The 17,809-nt window shown below is 45.1% G+C and overlaps 1 protein-coding gene across 6 annotated transcripts in view; it reads left to right on the top strand.

The window, feature by feature from the left end:
• The window catches only part of SRF (serum response factor), a 50,712-nt gene that overhangs the window by 8,068 nt on the left and 24,835 nt on the right, over window positions 1-17,809 (top strand). For 5 of the 6 annotated variants that reach the window (XM_073628642.1, XM_073628641.1, XM_073628645.1 and 2 more), the window contains exons 3-4: window positions 6,114-6,380; window positions 7,853-7,942. In XM_073628642.1, coding sequence (XP_073484743.1) covers window positions 6,114-6,380; window positions 7,853-7,942 — 357 coding nt within the window. The remainder of the gene's footprint in view (window positions 1-6,113; window positions 6,381-7,852; window positions 7,943-17,809) is intronic. The other variant, XM_073628644.1, reaches the window with a different exon arrangement.

Raw genomic sequence — 17,809 nt, 5'->3', positions numbered from 1 at the left:
AAATTGCACAATCCGATAACTTCCTTTTTATGGCCCGTACACACGATCCGAATATCACACGAAAACTGTCGTTCGAGGAAGAATCGTACGATTTTCAGATCGTATGTACACTACTTTCGAGATCCAATCACGACAGTTCATCCGATATTATTATTCGATCAGGCAAGCACAAATTTTCCTCGTACGATACCAGATCGTACAATTTTCATTCAGTCAGTATAGTTGTCGTCCGAAAAATACAACACATGACATCGCTTCCGAATTTTTCTTTTTTTCTTTTTTTCTTTTTTTCTTTTTTTCTTTTTTTCTTTTTTTCTTTTTTTCTTTTTTTCTTTTTTTTTTTTTTTTTTCTTTTTTTTCTTTTCTTTTTTTCTTTTCTTTTTTTCTTTTTTTTCTTTTCTTTTTTTCTTTTTTTCTTTTCTTTTTTTCTTTTTTTCTTTTCTTTTTTTCTTTTTTTTTCTTTTTCTTTTTTTCTACGACAATTTTAAAAAAGATGTTAAAGTGCCCCCGTCCCCGCGAGCTCGCGCAGCAAAGAGAGCGCATACAGAAGTAGCGCCCGCATATGTAAACTGTGTTCTTCAAACCACACATGTGAGGTATCACCGCGATCCGCAGAGCGAGAGCAATAATTCTAGCACTAGACCTCCTCTGTAACTCAAACCTGGTAACCGTAAAAAATTTTTTAAATCGTTGCCTATGGGGATTTTTAGGTACCGTAGTTTGTTGCTATTCCACGAGTGCGTGCAATTCTAAAGCGTGACATGTTTGGTATCTATTTACTCAGAGTAACATTTATATTCTACAAAAAAGTTGGTTTAAAGAGGAGTTCCACCTGAGGTCCAGTCAAAAAAAAAAAAAAAAATTAAAAGTCAGCAGCTACAAATACTGCAGCTGCTGACTTTTAATTGGACAGTTACCTGTCCCAGGGTCCAGCGATGCGGGGGATCGAAGCCCCGCTCGTCTCCCCCTCCGTTCAGCGGCGCCGGCATTGCAACTGTGGGCGCCGGGCTGTGGCTTCACAGCCTGGCACCCACTGCGCATGCGCGAGCGGCGCCGTGCGCCGTGATTGGCCGCTCAGTCACCTGGGACCTGTAATGGGTCCCAGATGATTGACAGGGGGGAGGGAGCAGAGCTGAGCCTTTCTTGTGCCGAGGGGGAAGTGATGTCACCAGCCCAGGCACTGGAAGAGGCAGACTACGAGGGATCACCTAGCAACAGGCATTTTAGAGGTGAGTAAAAAAAAAAAATCAATTTTTTTTGTTTTTAGGATTTTTCATGTAGCTTTTTTTTGGGGTGGAACCCCACTTTAACTTTTTTTTTTTTTTTTTTTTTTTTTTTATGAAATTGTCCCATGTCCCAAAAAAGTTGCATTTAAAACATTGCTGCACAAATACCGTGTGACATAAAATATTGCAACAATTGCCATTTTATTCTCTGCTAAAAGACCCTCTTCCATCAGCAGTATATAGCAGTCTTGGCCTTCTGTCTGGTTAAAGCTTGTAGGAGGGGGTTTCATTCTACTCTGACTGTCCTGTGAGGCTGCAGGACCCCCGACCTTCTGTCTGGACAGTGCTGATTGGCCCTGTGCTGATCACATGCACCCTCCCAAATAAGAAAACACTATAGGAATACTGTACACACCAAACTGAGCATGTGTAGCTTGTCCCCTAGCCTCTGTTCTATCAGAGGATTGGGAACAGTGGAAGGAGGGGAGGATAAGAGAAGATTGCGGAGGATTAACCCCTTAGGTTCCACAGTGAGTATAACGAGCATGTTTTACTGCATATACAGAACTGATTTTACTGGTGTGGGTTTAGTACCACCTTTTAATCTACCCAGTGAAGTGACTGGCCTCTGATACTCGGATGAAAACAAATCCTCCTGCAGAAGTTGTACCTATTTATCTGCAGTCTTCTCTAAATCTGTCAAGTCCAGAGTTCATAAAGCTTTTCTGAGCGGTCGGAAAAATGGGCAAAGAGCTGAAGATACTCTGCAGAGCTCTGAGAGCTGATTGGAGGGAAGTGGCACGTACCGCTTCACACAGGAACAGAGCTGACACTGTCAATCACAGGTTGTATTCTGGACATCCCTCCCCTGTCACTTTTTTTTTTTGTTAAGAAATCTGGTCATGCTGATGGCAATAACACTTGGTGCTCTTAATTGAGAAAGCAATGGGGAATGATTTCTGCTGAGCACAACGTCATGTGTGTACAACACCCAGCTGCTGCCTCTGCAGCTAAGGGGGGGGGGGGTGCATAAAAATGCGGCCCAACTGTGGGGTTTAACTGCCCCTCAACTGCTGGTGTTTTGCTGGCAGGATCACTGGGTAGATGGGTAAGGAAACCTGAAAATGACACTCCTAAGGATCTATTAGCTTGGAGATGAGAATGTGAGAACTGCAGTCTTGCCCATCGGGAGGTGGGATCAGCTGTGTTGTATGTGCAGGAGGGGCAAAAGATCCAACATATAGGTGAATATACAGTATCTCACAAAAGTAAGTACACCCCTCACATTTTTGTAAATATTTTATTCTATCTTTTCATGTGACAACACTGAAGAAATGACACATTGCTACAATGTAAAGTAGTGAGTGTACAGCTTGTATAACAGTGTAAATTTGCTGTCCCCTCAAAATAACTCAACACACAGCCATTAATGTCTAAACCGCTGGCAACAAAAGTCAGTACACCCCTAAGTGAAAATGTCCAAATTGGGCCCAAAGTGTCTATTTTGTGTGGCCACCATTATTTTCCAGCACTGCCTTAACCCTCTTGGGCATGGAGTTCACCAGAGCTTCACAGGGTGCCACTGAAGTTCTCTTCCCCTCCTCCATGATGACATCACAGAGCTGGTGGATGTTGGAGACCTTGCGCTCCTCCACCTTCCGTTTGAGGATGCCCCACAGATGCTCAATAGGGTTTAGGTCTGGAGACATGCTTGGCCAGTCCATCACCTTTACCCTCAGCTTCTTTAGCAAGGCAGTGGTCATCTTGGAGGTGTGTTTGGGGTCGTTATCATGTTGGAATACTGCCCTGCGGCCCAGTCTCTGAAGGGAGGGGATCATGCTCTGCTTCAGTATGTCACAGTACATGTTGGCATTCATGGTTCCCTCAATGATCTGTAGCTCCCCAGTGCCTGTGTTTCATCAGATTAGGCGACCCGTCAGAATTTGTAACGGAAGTGTTGTTCTCTCGCTACCATCTTGCTACACCTTGCACTCCTCCTCAGTCAAGATACAGTGAGAAGGTGGCAAGCGGACATCTTGTTACACCCACCGGCGTCATGCATTTCACACTTATTTTTAATAGTAAACGGAGCTTGTATGGTGAAATACAGGATTTAGAAATCTGATGGACTGTTTAGATGAATTTTAAATGCAGCGGCAAGCTTGTTGATCTCATTGCTTTGCTAATCTGACAGAACGCAGCTACTTTTATAATTAATTTTATAACATGTAAACAGTCTGTTGGATTTTTAAATACATTATTTCACCATATAAGCTCCGTTTACTGTTAAAAAAATAAGTGTGAAATGCTCGATGCTGGTGGGTGTAACAGGATGTCTGCTTGCTGCCTTCTCACTGTATCCTTACTGTGGATGAGTGCGGGGTGTAGCAAGATGGCCGCGACTTCCGTTACAAATTCTGATGGGTCACCTAATCTGAGGAAACACCGGCAGCACTCACTCGGATCCAGACCATGACACTCCCACCACCATGCTTGACTGTAGACAAGACACACTTGTCTTTGTACTCCTCACCTGGTTGCCCCCACACACGCTTGTCACCATCTGAACCAAATAAGTTTATCTTGGTCTCATCAGACCACATGACATGGTTCCAGTAATCCATGTCCTTAGTCTGCTTGTCTTCAGCAAACTGTTTGCGGGCTTTCTTGTGCATCATCTTCAGAAGAGGCTTCCTTCTGGGATGACAGCCATGCAGACCAATTTTATGCAGTGTGCGGCGTATGGTCTGAGCACTGACGGGCTGACCCCCCCACCCCTTCAACCTCTCCAGCAATGCTGGCAGCACTCATATGTTTATTTCCCAAAGACAACCTCTGGATATGATGCTGAGCACGTGACCTCAACTTCTTTGGTCGATCATGGTGAGGCCTGTTCTGAGTGGAACCTGTCCTGTTAAACTGCTGTATGGTCTTGGCCACCATGCTGCAGCTCAGTTTCAGGGTCTTGGCAATCTTCTTATAGCCTAGGACATCTTTATGTAGAGCAACAATTCTTTTTTTTCTTTTTTTTTTTTTTTTTTTTTCAGATCCTCAGAGTTCTTTGCCATGAGGTGCCATGTTGAACACACCTGCTCCCCATTCACACCTGAGACCTTGTAACACTAACGAGTCACATGACACCGGGGAGGGAAAATGGCTAAATGGGCCCAATTTGGACATTTTTACTTAGGGGTGTACTCACTTTTGCCAGTAGTTTAGACATTAATGGCTGTGTTGTGTTATTTTGAGGGTTAGCAAATTTACACTGTTATACAAGCTGTACACTCACTACTTTACATTTGTTTTTGGTTTTTTTTTGGTATTAAATATATTAAGAAAATGCTTTTGGAGTAAAAATCTAAAGAGTTTTTCTATTTGAGGTACATTAATAATTTTAGTTTACTCAGCATGGAATGGAGCTTAGTTATGTAACACGAGGCTGTATATTCTACAATATTTACTTTTTTTGGTAAACTCATTCAATGAATCCACGCTGAGATGACATGCACTGCATTGATGCATTCACACAATTTCACAGTAGCCATGAGATAAAACAAAGTTCAGGGATATTCCTTTATCCCATTGTTTTGCATATCTATGTACACTACAAACTGTATGATTGAATCGGCTCGGATATCACTGTTTTACTATCCTGACAGCTTATTCTAAATGGGAAACCTTCAATTTGGTTGCAAATATTAAAGATTCTAACTACCAACCAGAATAAGTCCTTAAAAATTAAAGAGGACCTGTCTTTTCAGATCCATCATGGCGGCGCCTGTTAGCGAGCATCCACTCACCTGCTGCCACCACGTCTTTCACCTTGTTGTCACTGCCGCATCACCAGGTGTCCCATTTAAAGTGAATGGGACTGTTGGTGAGCCAGCAGTGGGTTGGAGGAGGAGCCAGCAGTGGGTTGGAGGAGGAGGAGCCAGCAGTGGGTTGGAGGAGGAGGAGCCAGCAGTGGGTTGGAGGAGGAGGAGCCAGCAGTGGGTTGGAGGAGGAGGAGCCAGCAGTGGGTTGGAGGAGGAGGAGCCAGCAGTGGGGAGGAGGAGGAGGAGCCAGCAGTGGGTTGGAGGAGCCAGCAGTGGGTCAGAGGAGGAGGAGGAGGAGCCAGCAGTGGGTCGGAGGAGGAGGAGGAGGAGCCAGCAGTGGGTCGGAGGAGGAGGAGGAGGAGCCAGCAGTGGGTCGGAGGAGGAGGAGGAGGAGCCAGCAGTGGGTCGGAGGAGGAGGAGGAGGAGCCAGCAGTGGGTCGGAGGAGGAGGAGGAGGAGCCAGCAGTGGGTCGGAGGAGGAGGAGCCAGCAGTGGGTCGGAGGAGGACTAGTGCTTTAAATCATAATTTAAATTGATTTGAAGTAAATTAAAATCCACCCTGGTGATAACCTAATACACCTGATCATGTTTCTGTTTTTCTAAAAGCTTTGCTGATAATTTGGATTTAGGCCGGGTTCACACTGGAACGGACTGCGGATTCCCCCCCCCCCTCTTTCAGGGCTGAATCTATGCCTGAATTCGGCCCTAAAACGGAGCCAAAGACGCAGAGCGTTTCTGTGCGCTCCGCAGCCTCAACGGAGATATGTGAACCGCGCTCTATAGGGAGCCAGTCACATTCTCATGCTATGCGAATTGGATTGCGGGGAAACCCACATCTAATTTGCATAGGTGTGAACCCGGCCTTCCTCTTCGCTGTATCTGATCACCTGATTGGGTCTGCGTCGGACCATAGCAGTCCTTATACCTCGTTGTTTGTCTGTGTTCTGCATTGGGATGAATTGTGTTCTATGAGTGATTGTGGGGCCCCATTATTGAGTAACTCTTGTTGTGCCCCTCCCGTGTATATAGTCTGATGCCTTTTTTTTTTTTTTTTTTTTTTTTTTTCCTTTCAGGCCTATGAGCTGTCCACACTGACTGGGACGCAGGTCCTGTTGCTGGTCGCCAGTGAGACCGGTCACGTGTATACCTTCGCCACCAGGAAACTTCAGCCAATGATAACAAGTGAGACCGGGAAGGCATTAATACAGACTTGTTTAAACTCTCCGGACTCCCCTCCGCGCTCCGACCCCTCCACCGACCAGCGAATGAGTGCTACAGGCTTCGAGGAGACCGACCTCACCTACCAGGTGTCTGAGTCCGACAGCAGCGGGGAGACCAAGGTGAGCTGTGCTCAATATTTCTGCCATTGGGGTTCACTCTCTCCATACCATGTAGGGGCCCTTTAGGTCAGTGTCTTCTGGATTTCTTTTTTTTTTTTTTGTCTGGAGTTAAATTTATTTTCATTTAAAGGAAACTGGTTGAGAGGTAATTACAGGGGCAGCCATCACTGATTTGCTTATGAAAATACTAGTTGACTGGCTATGAATTAAATGCTGACCTGAAAGAAGGGTTAGTTGCTCAGGCAATTTTGAAAAAAGTATTGATAGCCTATTAATTATTATTGCCACTGCCCGCCATATAGCAGAATGTGATCAGCTGTGGCCAATCACAGCGTAAACCGGAAGAGCCGTTTATCAGCTTTTCTTCGACTCGCACTGACAGACGCTAGTAGAGGAGAGCCGATTGGCTACTTTCCTGACAAAGGGGGTCTGAGCTGATTATCAGTGCAATGAAAACCCCAGTGGTGATCAAATGCCACCAAAAGAAAGCTCTATTTGTGGGAACAAAACTATAAAAATGTATAGGTACAGTGTAACATGACCGCGCAGTTGTCATTCAAAATGCGACAGCGCTGAAAGCTTAAAATTGGCCTGGGCAGGAAAGGGGGGGGGGGAGTACCCTAAATTGAAGTGGTTAAATACAATACAATACAAATTTTATTATATTTATACTAATATTTGTAGTATTAGTATTTTTATTAAAATATTTGTGTTAGTGCTGTAAATTTTATTAAGATATTAAAAAAAACAAAATGCTGACCTGTTCTGTGCAATAGTATTGCACAGAGCGGCCCCGAGCCTCCCCTTCTGGGGTCCTCTGCCACACTCTAGGCTCATTCTTTTTGGTGTGCCCACCATAGGAAGTCACTTCCTATGGGGGGCGCACCTGCAGGCTCACTCCTGAGCCTGTCTGTGCACATCCATTGACAGTGCGGCTAGGCCCCGCTCCCTTTTCACAGGATTTGATTGACAGCCTCAGGAGCTTCCTCAGCAAGGCCTTGGAGTTGAGGGAGAGCCGCTACAGACTGACACAATGCTGGATCGAGTGAGGACTCGGGTAAGTATTGAGGGGGTGATATTACTGCGCCATTTTTTACCTTATTGCAGGGAATGCATTAAAGTGTTACTAAACCCAGGAGCCTGCATTCACTATATCTGGTCTCCCACAGAACATGGAAATGCAATTTTATTTTAGTAAATGTAAACTGCTAAATACCTTTTCTCATCTGCAGTATATAGCAGTCTTGTGACTTCTATCCGTGTCTGGTTAAAGCTTGTAGGAGGAGTTTTCATTGTCCCATAATTGTCCAGTAAGGATGCATTACCCCTGACCCTCTGTCTGGACAGTGCTGATTGGCCCTGTGCTGATCACTTGCATCCTCCCCAAGAACAAAAAAAAAAAAAAAAATCTCTAGCAATAAACGCTAAACTGAGCATGTGCAGAGTTGACTCCAAAGGCTCTGTCTTATCAGGAGATGGATTGGGGACAGTGGAAGATCAGAGAAGACGGGATCAAGCAGCCTTTTTACACCATGCACAGGATTGACCCCATAGGGTCCACAGTGAGTACAACAAGCATGCTTTACTGCATATGCAGACTGATTTTACTGTTTGTGGGTTTAGTAACACTTTTAAGGTAAAAAATGTCTTTCCTTTTAAGCCACTTTTGAGGGGGGGGGGGGGGGGGGGGGTGCGGGGGAGAGAAAATCTCTTGCAGCTGCCTTGTGATATGTAGTTGCTGTGCTCAGGGAAAATGGTAAACAGCCTCTCGGCTGAAGCTTTGTTCTGTCATCACATGAAAGTACTGATTTGTGTCAACTCTTCTCTTTTTGCTAGTGGTGGAGCATTGATTCTGTGTTCTAGGAAGCAATTGAGGGTCTACTACAGGGATATGCAATTAGCGGACCTCCAGCTGTTGCAGAACTACAAGTCCCATGAGGCATAGCAAGACTGACAGCCACAAGCAGGATACCCAGAGGTAGAGGCATGATGGGACTTGTAGTTTTGCAACAGCTGGAGGTCCGCTAATTGCATATCCCTGGTCTATTTTTTTATTTTTATTTCTGTCTCTACAATGGAATTTTGTGTTTGTACTGGCTGGAAGCCCAGATTGGCCAGTGTGATCCTATGTGGCCTTGTGCATCCAATTGCACTAGGCAGAGTAATGACGTTTGATGCTGTGGGGATGTTCTGGCAGCAGACATTGGATTAGACCTGGTAATGCTCCCTCCAATGTTGGTTTAACTGTTTTTTTCTCAATGTTATGGAATTATGAAGCCCTTTTTAAAAAGCTGATCACACCAGATACATTGGACAGCCTAGCCTGCACAATCCTGATGTAAAACAAGGGAAGAAGCCTTTTTATTTGGCACATAAAGCAGGGGTCAGCAACCTTTTTCCCACTAAAGGACCGAATTCAATGCATATGAATGCATGGAGGGCCGCATTCACCTGCTAATAAACATGATCGTGACTTCCCCCTGCACCTCTGGCCCTTTACGTTGCACGGCCCCCTGCACCTTTGGCCCTTTACGTTGCACGGCCCCCTGCACCTCTGGCCCTTTACGTTGCACGGCCCCCTGCACCTCTGGCCCTTTACGTTGCACGGCCCCCTGCACCTCTGGCCCTTTACGTTGCACGGCCCCCTGCACCTCTGGCCCTTTACGTTGCACGGCCCCCTGCACCTCTGGCCCTTTACGTTGCACGGCCCCCTGCACCTCTGGCCCTTTACGTTGCACGGCCCCCTGCACCTCTGGCCCTTTACGTTGCACGGCCCCCTGCACCTCTGGCCCTTTACGTTGCACGGCCCCCTGCACCTCTGGCCCTTTACGTTGCACGGCCCCCTGCACCTCTGGCCCTTTACGTTGCACGGCCCCCTGCACCTCTGGCCCTTTACGTTGCACGGCCCCCTGCACCTCTGGCCCTTTCCTACCTTGCCCCATGCAGAGAGGGAGGCGGAGTAGGAAGCTGAATGTCAACGTGAGAGAGACAACAGAGCCGATAAGACAGCGGGAGCTTCCGGAGTTAACTTTTCATATTAAGCTGATTGGTTGCTAGGACCACCTAGCAACCGATCACCTAGAAAGTTAAGGCTGGAAGCTCCCGCTGCCTTATCAGCGCTGTTGTCTCTCTCCCATGTTCTCATTCAGCTCCCTGCGTTTATTTCTTTTTTTGTTTGAAGTGGAGTCGGTTAGGTCCCACATTGAGCTGGCGGCGGCTTCTCTGTGGAGGTAGGTGTAGAGGAGGCAGCCGACAACGGAAGCCCCATAGTAACTCTATTCACTTCCCATTCATTTCACAGCTGTTGGCTGTCTCCTCTGTAGAGCTTCTGCCGCTGGAGACCGGACTAGATCGGCTTAAAGTGTTTATAGCGTTTTTTGTTTTTGTTTTTCTTTACAGGGTGAGTTAGGTTAGGTCCTGGGTGCCCGTAGATGTAGCAATTTTAGTGTTGGAGTTGACTTCCCCTTTAAATGTAGCTTGAGATGTTTCAATAGTTTAAATTATGCCATACAATAACACAATTTTTCTTTTCTTCCACCATGAGTTGTAGAAGAAAAAAATGCTCAATTCCCCCCACCAACAGTCGATGTTTGTTGGGGGGGAATCCCTCCCGCTACGCTATTGTGTTCTGCTGGCACAAATTGTTCGGGGGAAAAACCCGCTGGTTGCACATAAGTTGGTCGATGGATCAACTTGTGTAAAACCAGGGTGCCCATACATGGATCAAAATTTGTCCAGTCCCTGATGAACTGACTGAATTTCAGTTTATGTATGGCCAGTTTAAGGGAAACAAACGTGAGCAGTGTGATGTGTCAGGATCGTCGCTTTGTCACTGTCTGCTCCCTGGGGAATACCAGCAGCTGTTCTGTCAGAGCGGCTTGCTGGTGTGAATGAGGCCATAACCACGTACTTCCTGGTGCGGGTTCAGCAACCTGATTTCCTGGGGTGACTTGTCAGGCGACTTAGCCATCTGACGACAAGTCGCGCTGAATTCTGTGCAATGGAACTATTCTAATAGGAGCGACTTGGAAAAAGGTTCCTGGCTCTTCAGAGCGGCTTGCATTGACTTCTATTAAAGAACTCTTATGCAAGCTGCGCTAAAGTCGTGCTGTGTGGGGTGGCTTTAAAGTCGGCTGACTTTAAAGCTTCTGCAGTGTGAATTGAGCCTTGGGGATATTATAGTTTTTTTGGTTTGTTTTGTGCTGGAAAGAAACCTAACCACACTTTTTGTTAGCTTTTCTTCTGGTATTTATGTAGCAATTACCTTGATCAGCCTTTCTTCACCTTGGCTTCAGAGTGCCGTATCTAGTTACTGCTGTTATGGGGCTGGTCCAGAGGTGACCTTTTGGGCACTGGGTTCTGTGTTGGGCTCCGTTCACACCTTAGCGATGCGGGAACCCTGCAAATCCATTGCGGGTTCCCGCATTGCATGTCTCCCGGCGGCAGTTCAGTGCCCTATGCCAACTGCTGGGAGTGTCAATTGACAGGTAATGACGCCAGTTTGCATAACGCAGTGCGAACTGAAAATTCAGACAGGAATCGGATCGCATGGGTGTGAACACCCTTGCGATCCGATTCTGCTGGTGACCAAAAAAGGGTCCTGTGCGATTTTGGTCCGAATGAGAATTTAGCCATACTATCTGTATGTCTGAAATCGCATTGCACAGAGATCTCATGTGATTTGCGGTGCAATTCGCATCCGGGGAATTCCAATAAGGGCCAATTCCAATGGGAATCGGCCCTTATGCCCCGTACACACGGTCGGACTTTGTTCGGACATTCCGACAACAAAATCCTAGGATTTTTTCCGACGGATGTTGGCTCAAACTTGTCTTGCATACACACGGTCACACAAAGTTGTCGGACAATCCGACGTACGTCGGGACTATAAACGGGGCAGTGGCCAATAGCTTTCATCTCTTTATTTATTCTGAGCATGCGTGGCACTTTGTGCGTCAGATTTGTGTACACACGATCGGAATTTCCGACAACGGATTTTGTTGTCGGAAAAATTTATAGCCTGCTCTCAAACTCCGATGGAAAATGTCCGATGGAGCCTACACACAGTCGGAATTTCCGACAACACGCTCCGATCGGACATTTTCCATCGGAAAATCCGACCGTGTGTACGGGGCATAAGGCTTTTTCCAGACCCTATTCTGGTAGCAAGTAAGCTGCAGAGTGGTGTCCAGAGCCGTTGGCATCGCCTCTGTTTGGTCTTGTCCCTTAAGACTTGTTCTGTGTGTAGGCTGACCACCTGAATCGCTTTAATGCCCAGTTTTAGCTTGTGGGCTCTGCTTTTCTGCCCTGTACTGGTTATTTCTTTAATTCAATTTGTGACAGAATGGGATATATCACTCTAAAGAATTGGTGCTCAACCTGTGGCCCTCCAGCTGTTGCAGAACTACATGTCCCATCCTGCCCTCTTCTTTTGGGAGTCATGCTTGTAACTGTGAGTCTTACAATGCCTCATGGAACTTGTAGTTCTGCAGTTCAGCTGGTGGGCCACAGGTTGAGCATCCATGCTCTAAAGCAGAGATCTCCAAACTACGGCCCTCCAGCTGTTGCGTGACTATAAGTCTCCTGGAGGTCAGAGTGTTCATCTGCTTTAGCCTAAGAAGTCTGAGGATAGGTCAACTGAGTGTCATCCTCTTTTACCTTGCCTCTGGCACTCTGTTCCAGCTGTTCATATACCCCCTGTTCCTCTAGACAGATTGCCCCCTTGGGGGAGGGTGGGGGTCTCCTCTAACTCCTTTGTCAGCTTGGTCTCAGTAACTATGTTCCTGTCTGGCCACCACCCTCTCCCTAAAGAATAAGTCTCTTCCCTTGCAACATGTTGGACCATTAGTGGTACTCATAGGTTTCGTCAACCAAGTGGACCAGAGAGTCCTTTTTGAAGACGTGGGATCAGCACTGGTGGTTCTCTGCACTAATGGGGCTCTGAATCCTCAGTGTCGCCCCATCCTTACTTAGTACTCCTCAGGGTGTTGATTCTAGTGTCTGTCTTAGTACCTTCCCAAGGCATCACCATTGCTGGACACTCGGACGACCTCATGAAGAGCTGTCGCCCAATCATCCTCCCCTGATGGGCCAGTTACCTGCAAGATCCAGCCGGGCCTTATTTTGTTAGGTATTGGGGTTTGAAACTGTCATGTTTTTTTTAACCAGCTTGGTTCTTTATTGGGATTGCAACAGGATTTGCAGCTATGCTCTCCTTCAGTTGAGTATTTACCCATCTCTCGACCCTTTGTGAAGCATCAGATGTTGAGAGACAATTTTTAGAGGCTCTTTTCCCATCTCCCATTTCTTTTCGGTCTACTTCAGCCTCTTACTCTGCTGGCATGAGTTTTGTACCTTTTTAGTAGACTTTTGTGTCCTCTTCAAAGGGTCGGGTAGTTCATGGCCCGATCACTCCACTCAGCTTTTAGTATACATCTGGTGAGGACTTCTCACTCTATTTACAGTGGGTTCCGCTCTAAAAAAAATTGTCTATAGGGTTACATTACTAGATTTCTGGAACAGGTGGTTCCTTCCATCTCTTGGGGATACCTCTATAATCAGATCTCCCGTCTTTGGACACCACTGAAATCCATCACCAAAAATGAGCGGTAATGGTTCCTGCTTCAAAGGTAGATTGATTCCTGTTATGGACAGTACTGTGGGTCTTACCCACCCTGATCCCCCTTAAGGGTAGTTCCTGTAATTTTCTTCACTTCCTGTTTTGGCCATGGGACCCCCCCCCCCCCCCCCCCCCCACCGGACACCACAACTAGTGACCATGTTGAAAAATGTAGGATTTGCTTTTTACTTTCACTTTTGATGGTAACCGTACACAGGATAAATAGGGTCAAGCTCTCTAATGCGGGGGGGGGTTGCAATAAAAAAAAAAATCTAACGGGTGTTCTAACTCCTCTCCACACAAAACCAAAAGAAGAAGAAAATTGCCTTTTTAGTTATGCTTTATTACTGAGAGTACAAAAATCCTATTTTAAGGTTGTATAAACTTTTTTTTTTTTTTTTTTTTTTTGTCAACACATGTAAAATTACGTGACAAGTACTGATACTTTAGGTCAAGTACTTACCGATACTTTGCGCTGCGATTTGCATCCATAGAAAATGGTTGCAAATTGCATAGAACTGCAAGCGATTTCACACAACCCTCCTGTGTGTGTGAAGGTAAGTTGCATCTTGTGGGCAGTTTAAAAAAAAAAAAAAAAATGAAAAATTAAAACTGTACATATCTGGTCAAATGCACAATCTGCGTAGTGTCCCGGTCCTGCTGATGCTTGCAAATCGCAGCCGCTGGAGAAGTTCCAGGACCCCTGTGGATATAGGGCAGAAGTGATGTCAGCTTGGGGGCGGTCCACCTCTACATCTCCCTGTGAGCACCTCCAGCAACCATGATTTGCTATCGGCGGGACCGGTGTCTTGCCGAGAAAGTTCCCCCGGCGGATAAGGACCCCCCTGTACTGCGCTGCGCTTCCGCAGTACGAATGACCAGGAGCCGCCGAAAATAGCCGAAGCTGAAAATTTTCAATCAGCTGTACACGGCGCCTGCACCCTGGGTCCAGGTTCAAGCCTCACCATCCAAGTGGACCTAGAGGGAGAATAAAAAAAGTGCCGAGCGCAGCGAGGCCGTGCCCGACGCGTGCCAAGCGACGCGAGCCCGCGAGGGGCCCTCTTACAGGCGCCGTGTACAGCTGATTTCTATTCTATTTGGCTTCGGCTATTTCCGCCGGCTCCTACTGCGCAAGTGCTGCGCAGTAGAGGGGGTCCTTATCTGCCGTACTTTCTCGGCAGAACACCGGGACACTAGGCAGATTGTGCATTTGACCAGATACATACTTAAATGTAGCGTTTTAATTTTATTTTTTTAAACTGCCCACTAGATAGCACTTTCCTTTCTAAACACGCGTGCTTGTTGAGAAATCGCATGCAATTGGGACAGGAGTTGCACCGCATCACTGTATAAATTGCATTCTTTTCTTTGCACCCATTCACTTTGTATTGAAGCAAATTGCTCCGCAAAATATCAAGTTTTAGAAGCATTTTCATGAGTACCAATACTTGTGAAAATGCTCAGGATTGGCATTGGTGCATCCCTACTGATAACTCTTAACAGAATAACTACCTATACCTTTTTAAACTTGCCAAAACATGCTGACACATAAAAATGTGTTCCATCTTCATTTACTAGTCCACACTGTTCAAATAATGACTTCAAATTCTATCTTCTGTAACATTCCCAACACATGAGGTAAAGGTGTCTGCCCAAATCTGTGTGCCTATATCACTCCTATTTATAAATATACCTCACACCAGAAAAGGTACGTTTGTCATCAAAGGGGAGCACTATGATTTCTTTCTCTTTGAGCTATTGGGAAGAAATGGTGGATGAGAATCCTTTTTTTAAGATTGAATGTTGAGTGGTGGAACCCTCCTCTTCTTTTTTTTTTTTCTTTTTTTTTTTTTTTTTTTGAGAAATGCACTTAAAGACCAGTTTTCTGTTGTAAGAGGTCTGTTATGAAGGTGAGCCATTTAGGCACACAGATTTGGGCATGCACCTTGCGAAGATTACCTCCTATGTGTTGGAAATCTCACTGAAAGATAGAATTTGAAGACTTATTTATTTTGTTATGGTGTGGACTTTAGTGTTTTGTGACTAGTATATAAATGACAAGGTGTGTTCTGTTCTGTTTTCTTTTCTTTGTATCTTGGTTTTGGCAAGTTTAAAGGTATTTTCTGTTTATTAGTGCTACACTGTTTTTTTTTTTTTTTTTTTTTTTTTTTTGGTACTACTTTTTGGTGTGAAATACTTTACAGTACTGGCTAGCTTTATTTGTTGGTTACTCATAGTTGAGCATGTGTTTTTCCTGTATTATAAATCATTTTTGTAAGTTCACAGACCTTCTGATCATTCTGAGAGAGATATATATATATATATATATATATATATATATATATATATATATATATATATATATATATATATATATATATATATATATATATATATATATATATATATATATATATATATATATATATATATATATATATATTCTCTAACACACGAAATGAGGCTGTTTATTCTGCAATATTCACTTTTTTTTTTTTTTTTTTTTTTTTTTTATTTTACGTTCAATGAATCCAAGCTGAGATGACATGGTGTGTTTTATTAAAAAAAAGAATTTGAGGAGTTCTCCAACTGTGTGATTAACCTATTAACCTAAAATCAGTTCTGATATCTCTTATTCTAAATAGGAAACCTTCATTTTGTTTGCAAATATTAAAGATTCTAACTACCAGCAAGAATAAGTCCTAAAATTTTAAAGAGCACCTGTCATTTCAGATCCATCATAGCAGCGCCTGTTAGCGGGCAACCAATCACCTGCTGCTTCCACGTCCCTCACTAGCCGTCTCATTAAAGTGAATGGAACTGTCGGTGAGTCAACAGCGGGTCAGAGGAGGAGCCGCTGTGGGACAGAGAGACAGTTGCTCTTTATAAATTATGATTTAAATCGAGTGGATTTACATCAAGCCTTTTTACTACTATTTAAATCGTACTTGATTTTTAATCAAATCCACCCTGGATAGGAGTACGCAAGAAATCGGAGGTGTACTGACATGAAAATTCCAGTACCGAGGCTGAAAAACCTTATTTTCGGCTGATAATTTTTGGTGGTTGAAATTTCGGCGCATCACTACTAGAATTACAATGTTAAAATATGATTTTATATTTTGAGCATAGATAACGCTTTAATCCTGTTTGTGTAGTACAGTGTCTAGTGCTGTATAAGGGGGATGGCGATAATCAGGACATGGCTGTGTTGGGGTGGTCGTGATATCTGAATACAGATTGCGTTGTACTTTGGTGACATGTTGGGTGATGGTTATATCGGGACATGGGCTCTTTATTTTTTATTTTTTATTTTTTTTTTGCAATATCATGACACTGGGCGAGGTGATGGCGATGATCAGGACATGTGTTGGATGCAATGTAGGGTGTTATTGATATCAAGACACAGGCTGTTGGGTGATGGCAATGTTGGGACACAGGCTGTAGTGTTGTCTGGTTCTGTACAGTGAGATGGCAACATCAGGACATGGGCTATGTTGGGTGTTGTCTATCAGGATACAGGTGCTGTACGTTCTCTGGTGCCCTGTTGGGTAAAGCGTTATCGGTATATGGACTGTGGTGTTGTATGGTGTAGGGCTGGAGTCTCAACGTTCTAAACAAAGGCCCAGATTACTGCCCTTCAGACTTTAGGGGGGCCGGACGGTGGAAATCAGGAGTAGGAAGTGGCCCAGCATCATTTGGAGTAAACCATGCCCCGTCTTTGGTGTCGGTGAAAGGAAGTGTGCCCTGTTTGGTGACATTGAGAGGAATCGTTCCTCATCATTGCCACGAATTGTGCCTCTGGATCCGGATAAAAGAAAGCAAAGGGCCACATCCGACCCCCACCCCCCCCCCCCGACCTCATTTTTAGAGACCGCTGGTGTACTGTGATATCAGGAGTGGTGGTGGTGTGCGTTTGATAGCAATATCAGGACATGGTCTTTTGTTGCTGTGTAGGTAGGGTGATATCGGAACACAAACTGTGTTCTTTCTCTGGTGCCCTGCTGGGTAATGGCGATATCAGGACATGGGTTGTTGTGGTGGTGGTTGTTGGTATCAGAACATGAGCTGTGGTGGTGTAGGGTGATGGCTATATCAGGACATAGGCTTTTGATACTGTATAGTGATGGTGATATCTGTACGCGGGCTGTGGTGTTGCTTGGTGGAGGATGATGGTGATATCAGGACATGGGCTTTGATACTGTATGGTGATATCGGTACATGGGCTTTGATACTGTATGGTGGAAGGTGATGGTGATATCGGTACATGGGTTGTGGTGGTGTATGGTGGAGGATGATGGTGATATCAGGATATAGGCTTTTTTACTGGATGGTGGAAGGTGAAGGTGATATTGGTACATGGGTTGTGGTGGTGCATGGTGGAGGGTGATATCGGTACATAGGCTTTGATACTGTATGGTGGCGGGTGATGGTGATATCGGTACATGGGTTGTGGTGTTGCATGGTGGAGGGTGATATTGGTACATAGGCTTTGATACTGTATCGTGGCGGGTGATATCGGTACATAGGCTTTGATACTGTATGGTGGAAGGTGATGGTGATATCGGTACATGGGTTGTGGTGGTGCATGGTGGAGGGTGATATCGGTATACGGGCATGTTACTATATGGTGGATGGTGCTCTGTACTGGTAAAGTTTATGCAGTAATGAAAGGAGATCAGATGGGTAAGGGCTCTGTAACATTGGCGTACACGGAAGATTTTCTTGTCAGCTCCTCAGACATTGTCCTACCATGTGACAGAGCAGTGATGGATGGGACAGAAGAGGGACAGGTGTTGTGCCCTCCCCT

The sequence above is a fragment of the Aquarana catesbeiana genome, linkage group LG04 (assembly GCF_042186555.1).
Source record: "Aquarana catesbeiana isolate 2022-GZ linkage group LG04, ASM4218655v1, whole genome shotgun sequence".
Taxonomy (NCBI): Eukaryota; Metazoa; Chordata; class Amphibia; order Anura; family Ranidae; genus Aquarana; species Aquarana catesbeiana.
The sequence above is the reverse complement of the archived record's forward strand: the minus strand, read 5'-3'. Positions and strand labels throughout refer to the sequence as shown.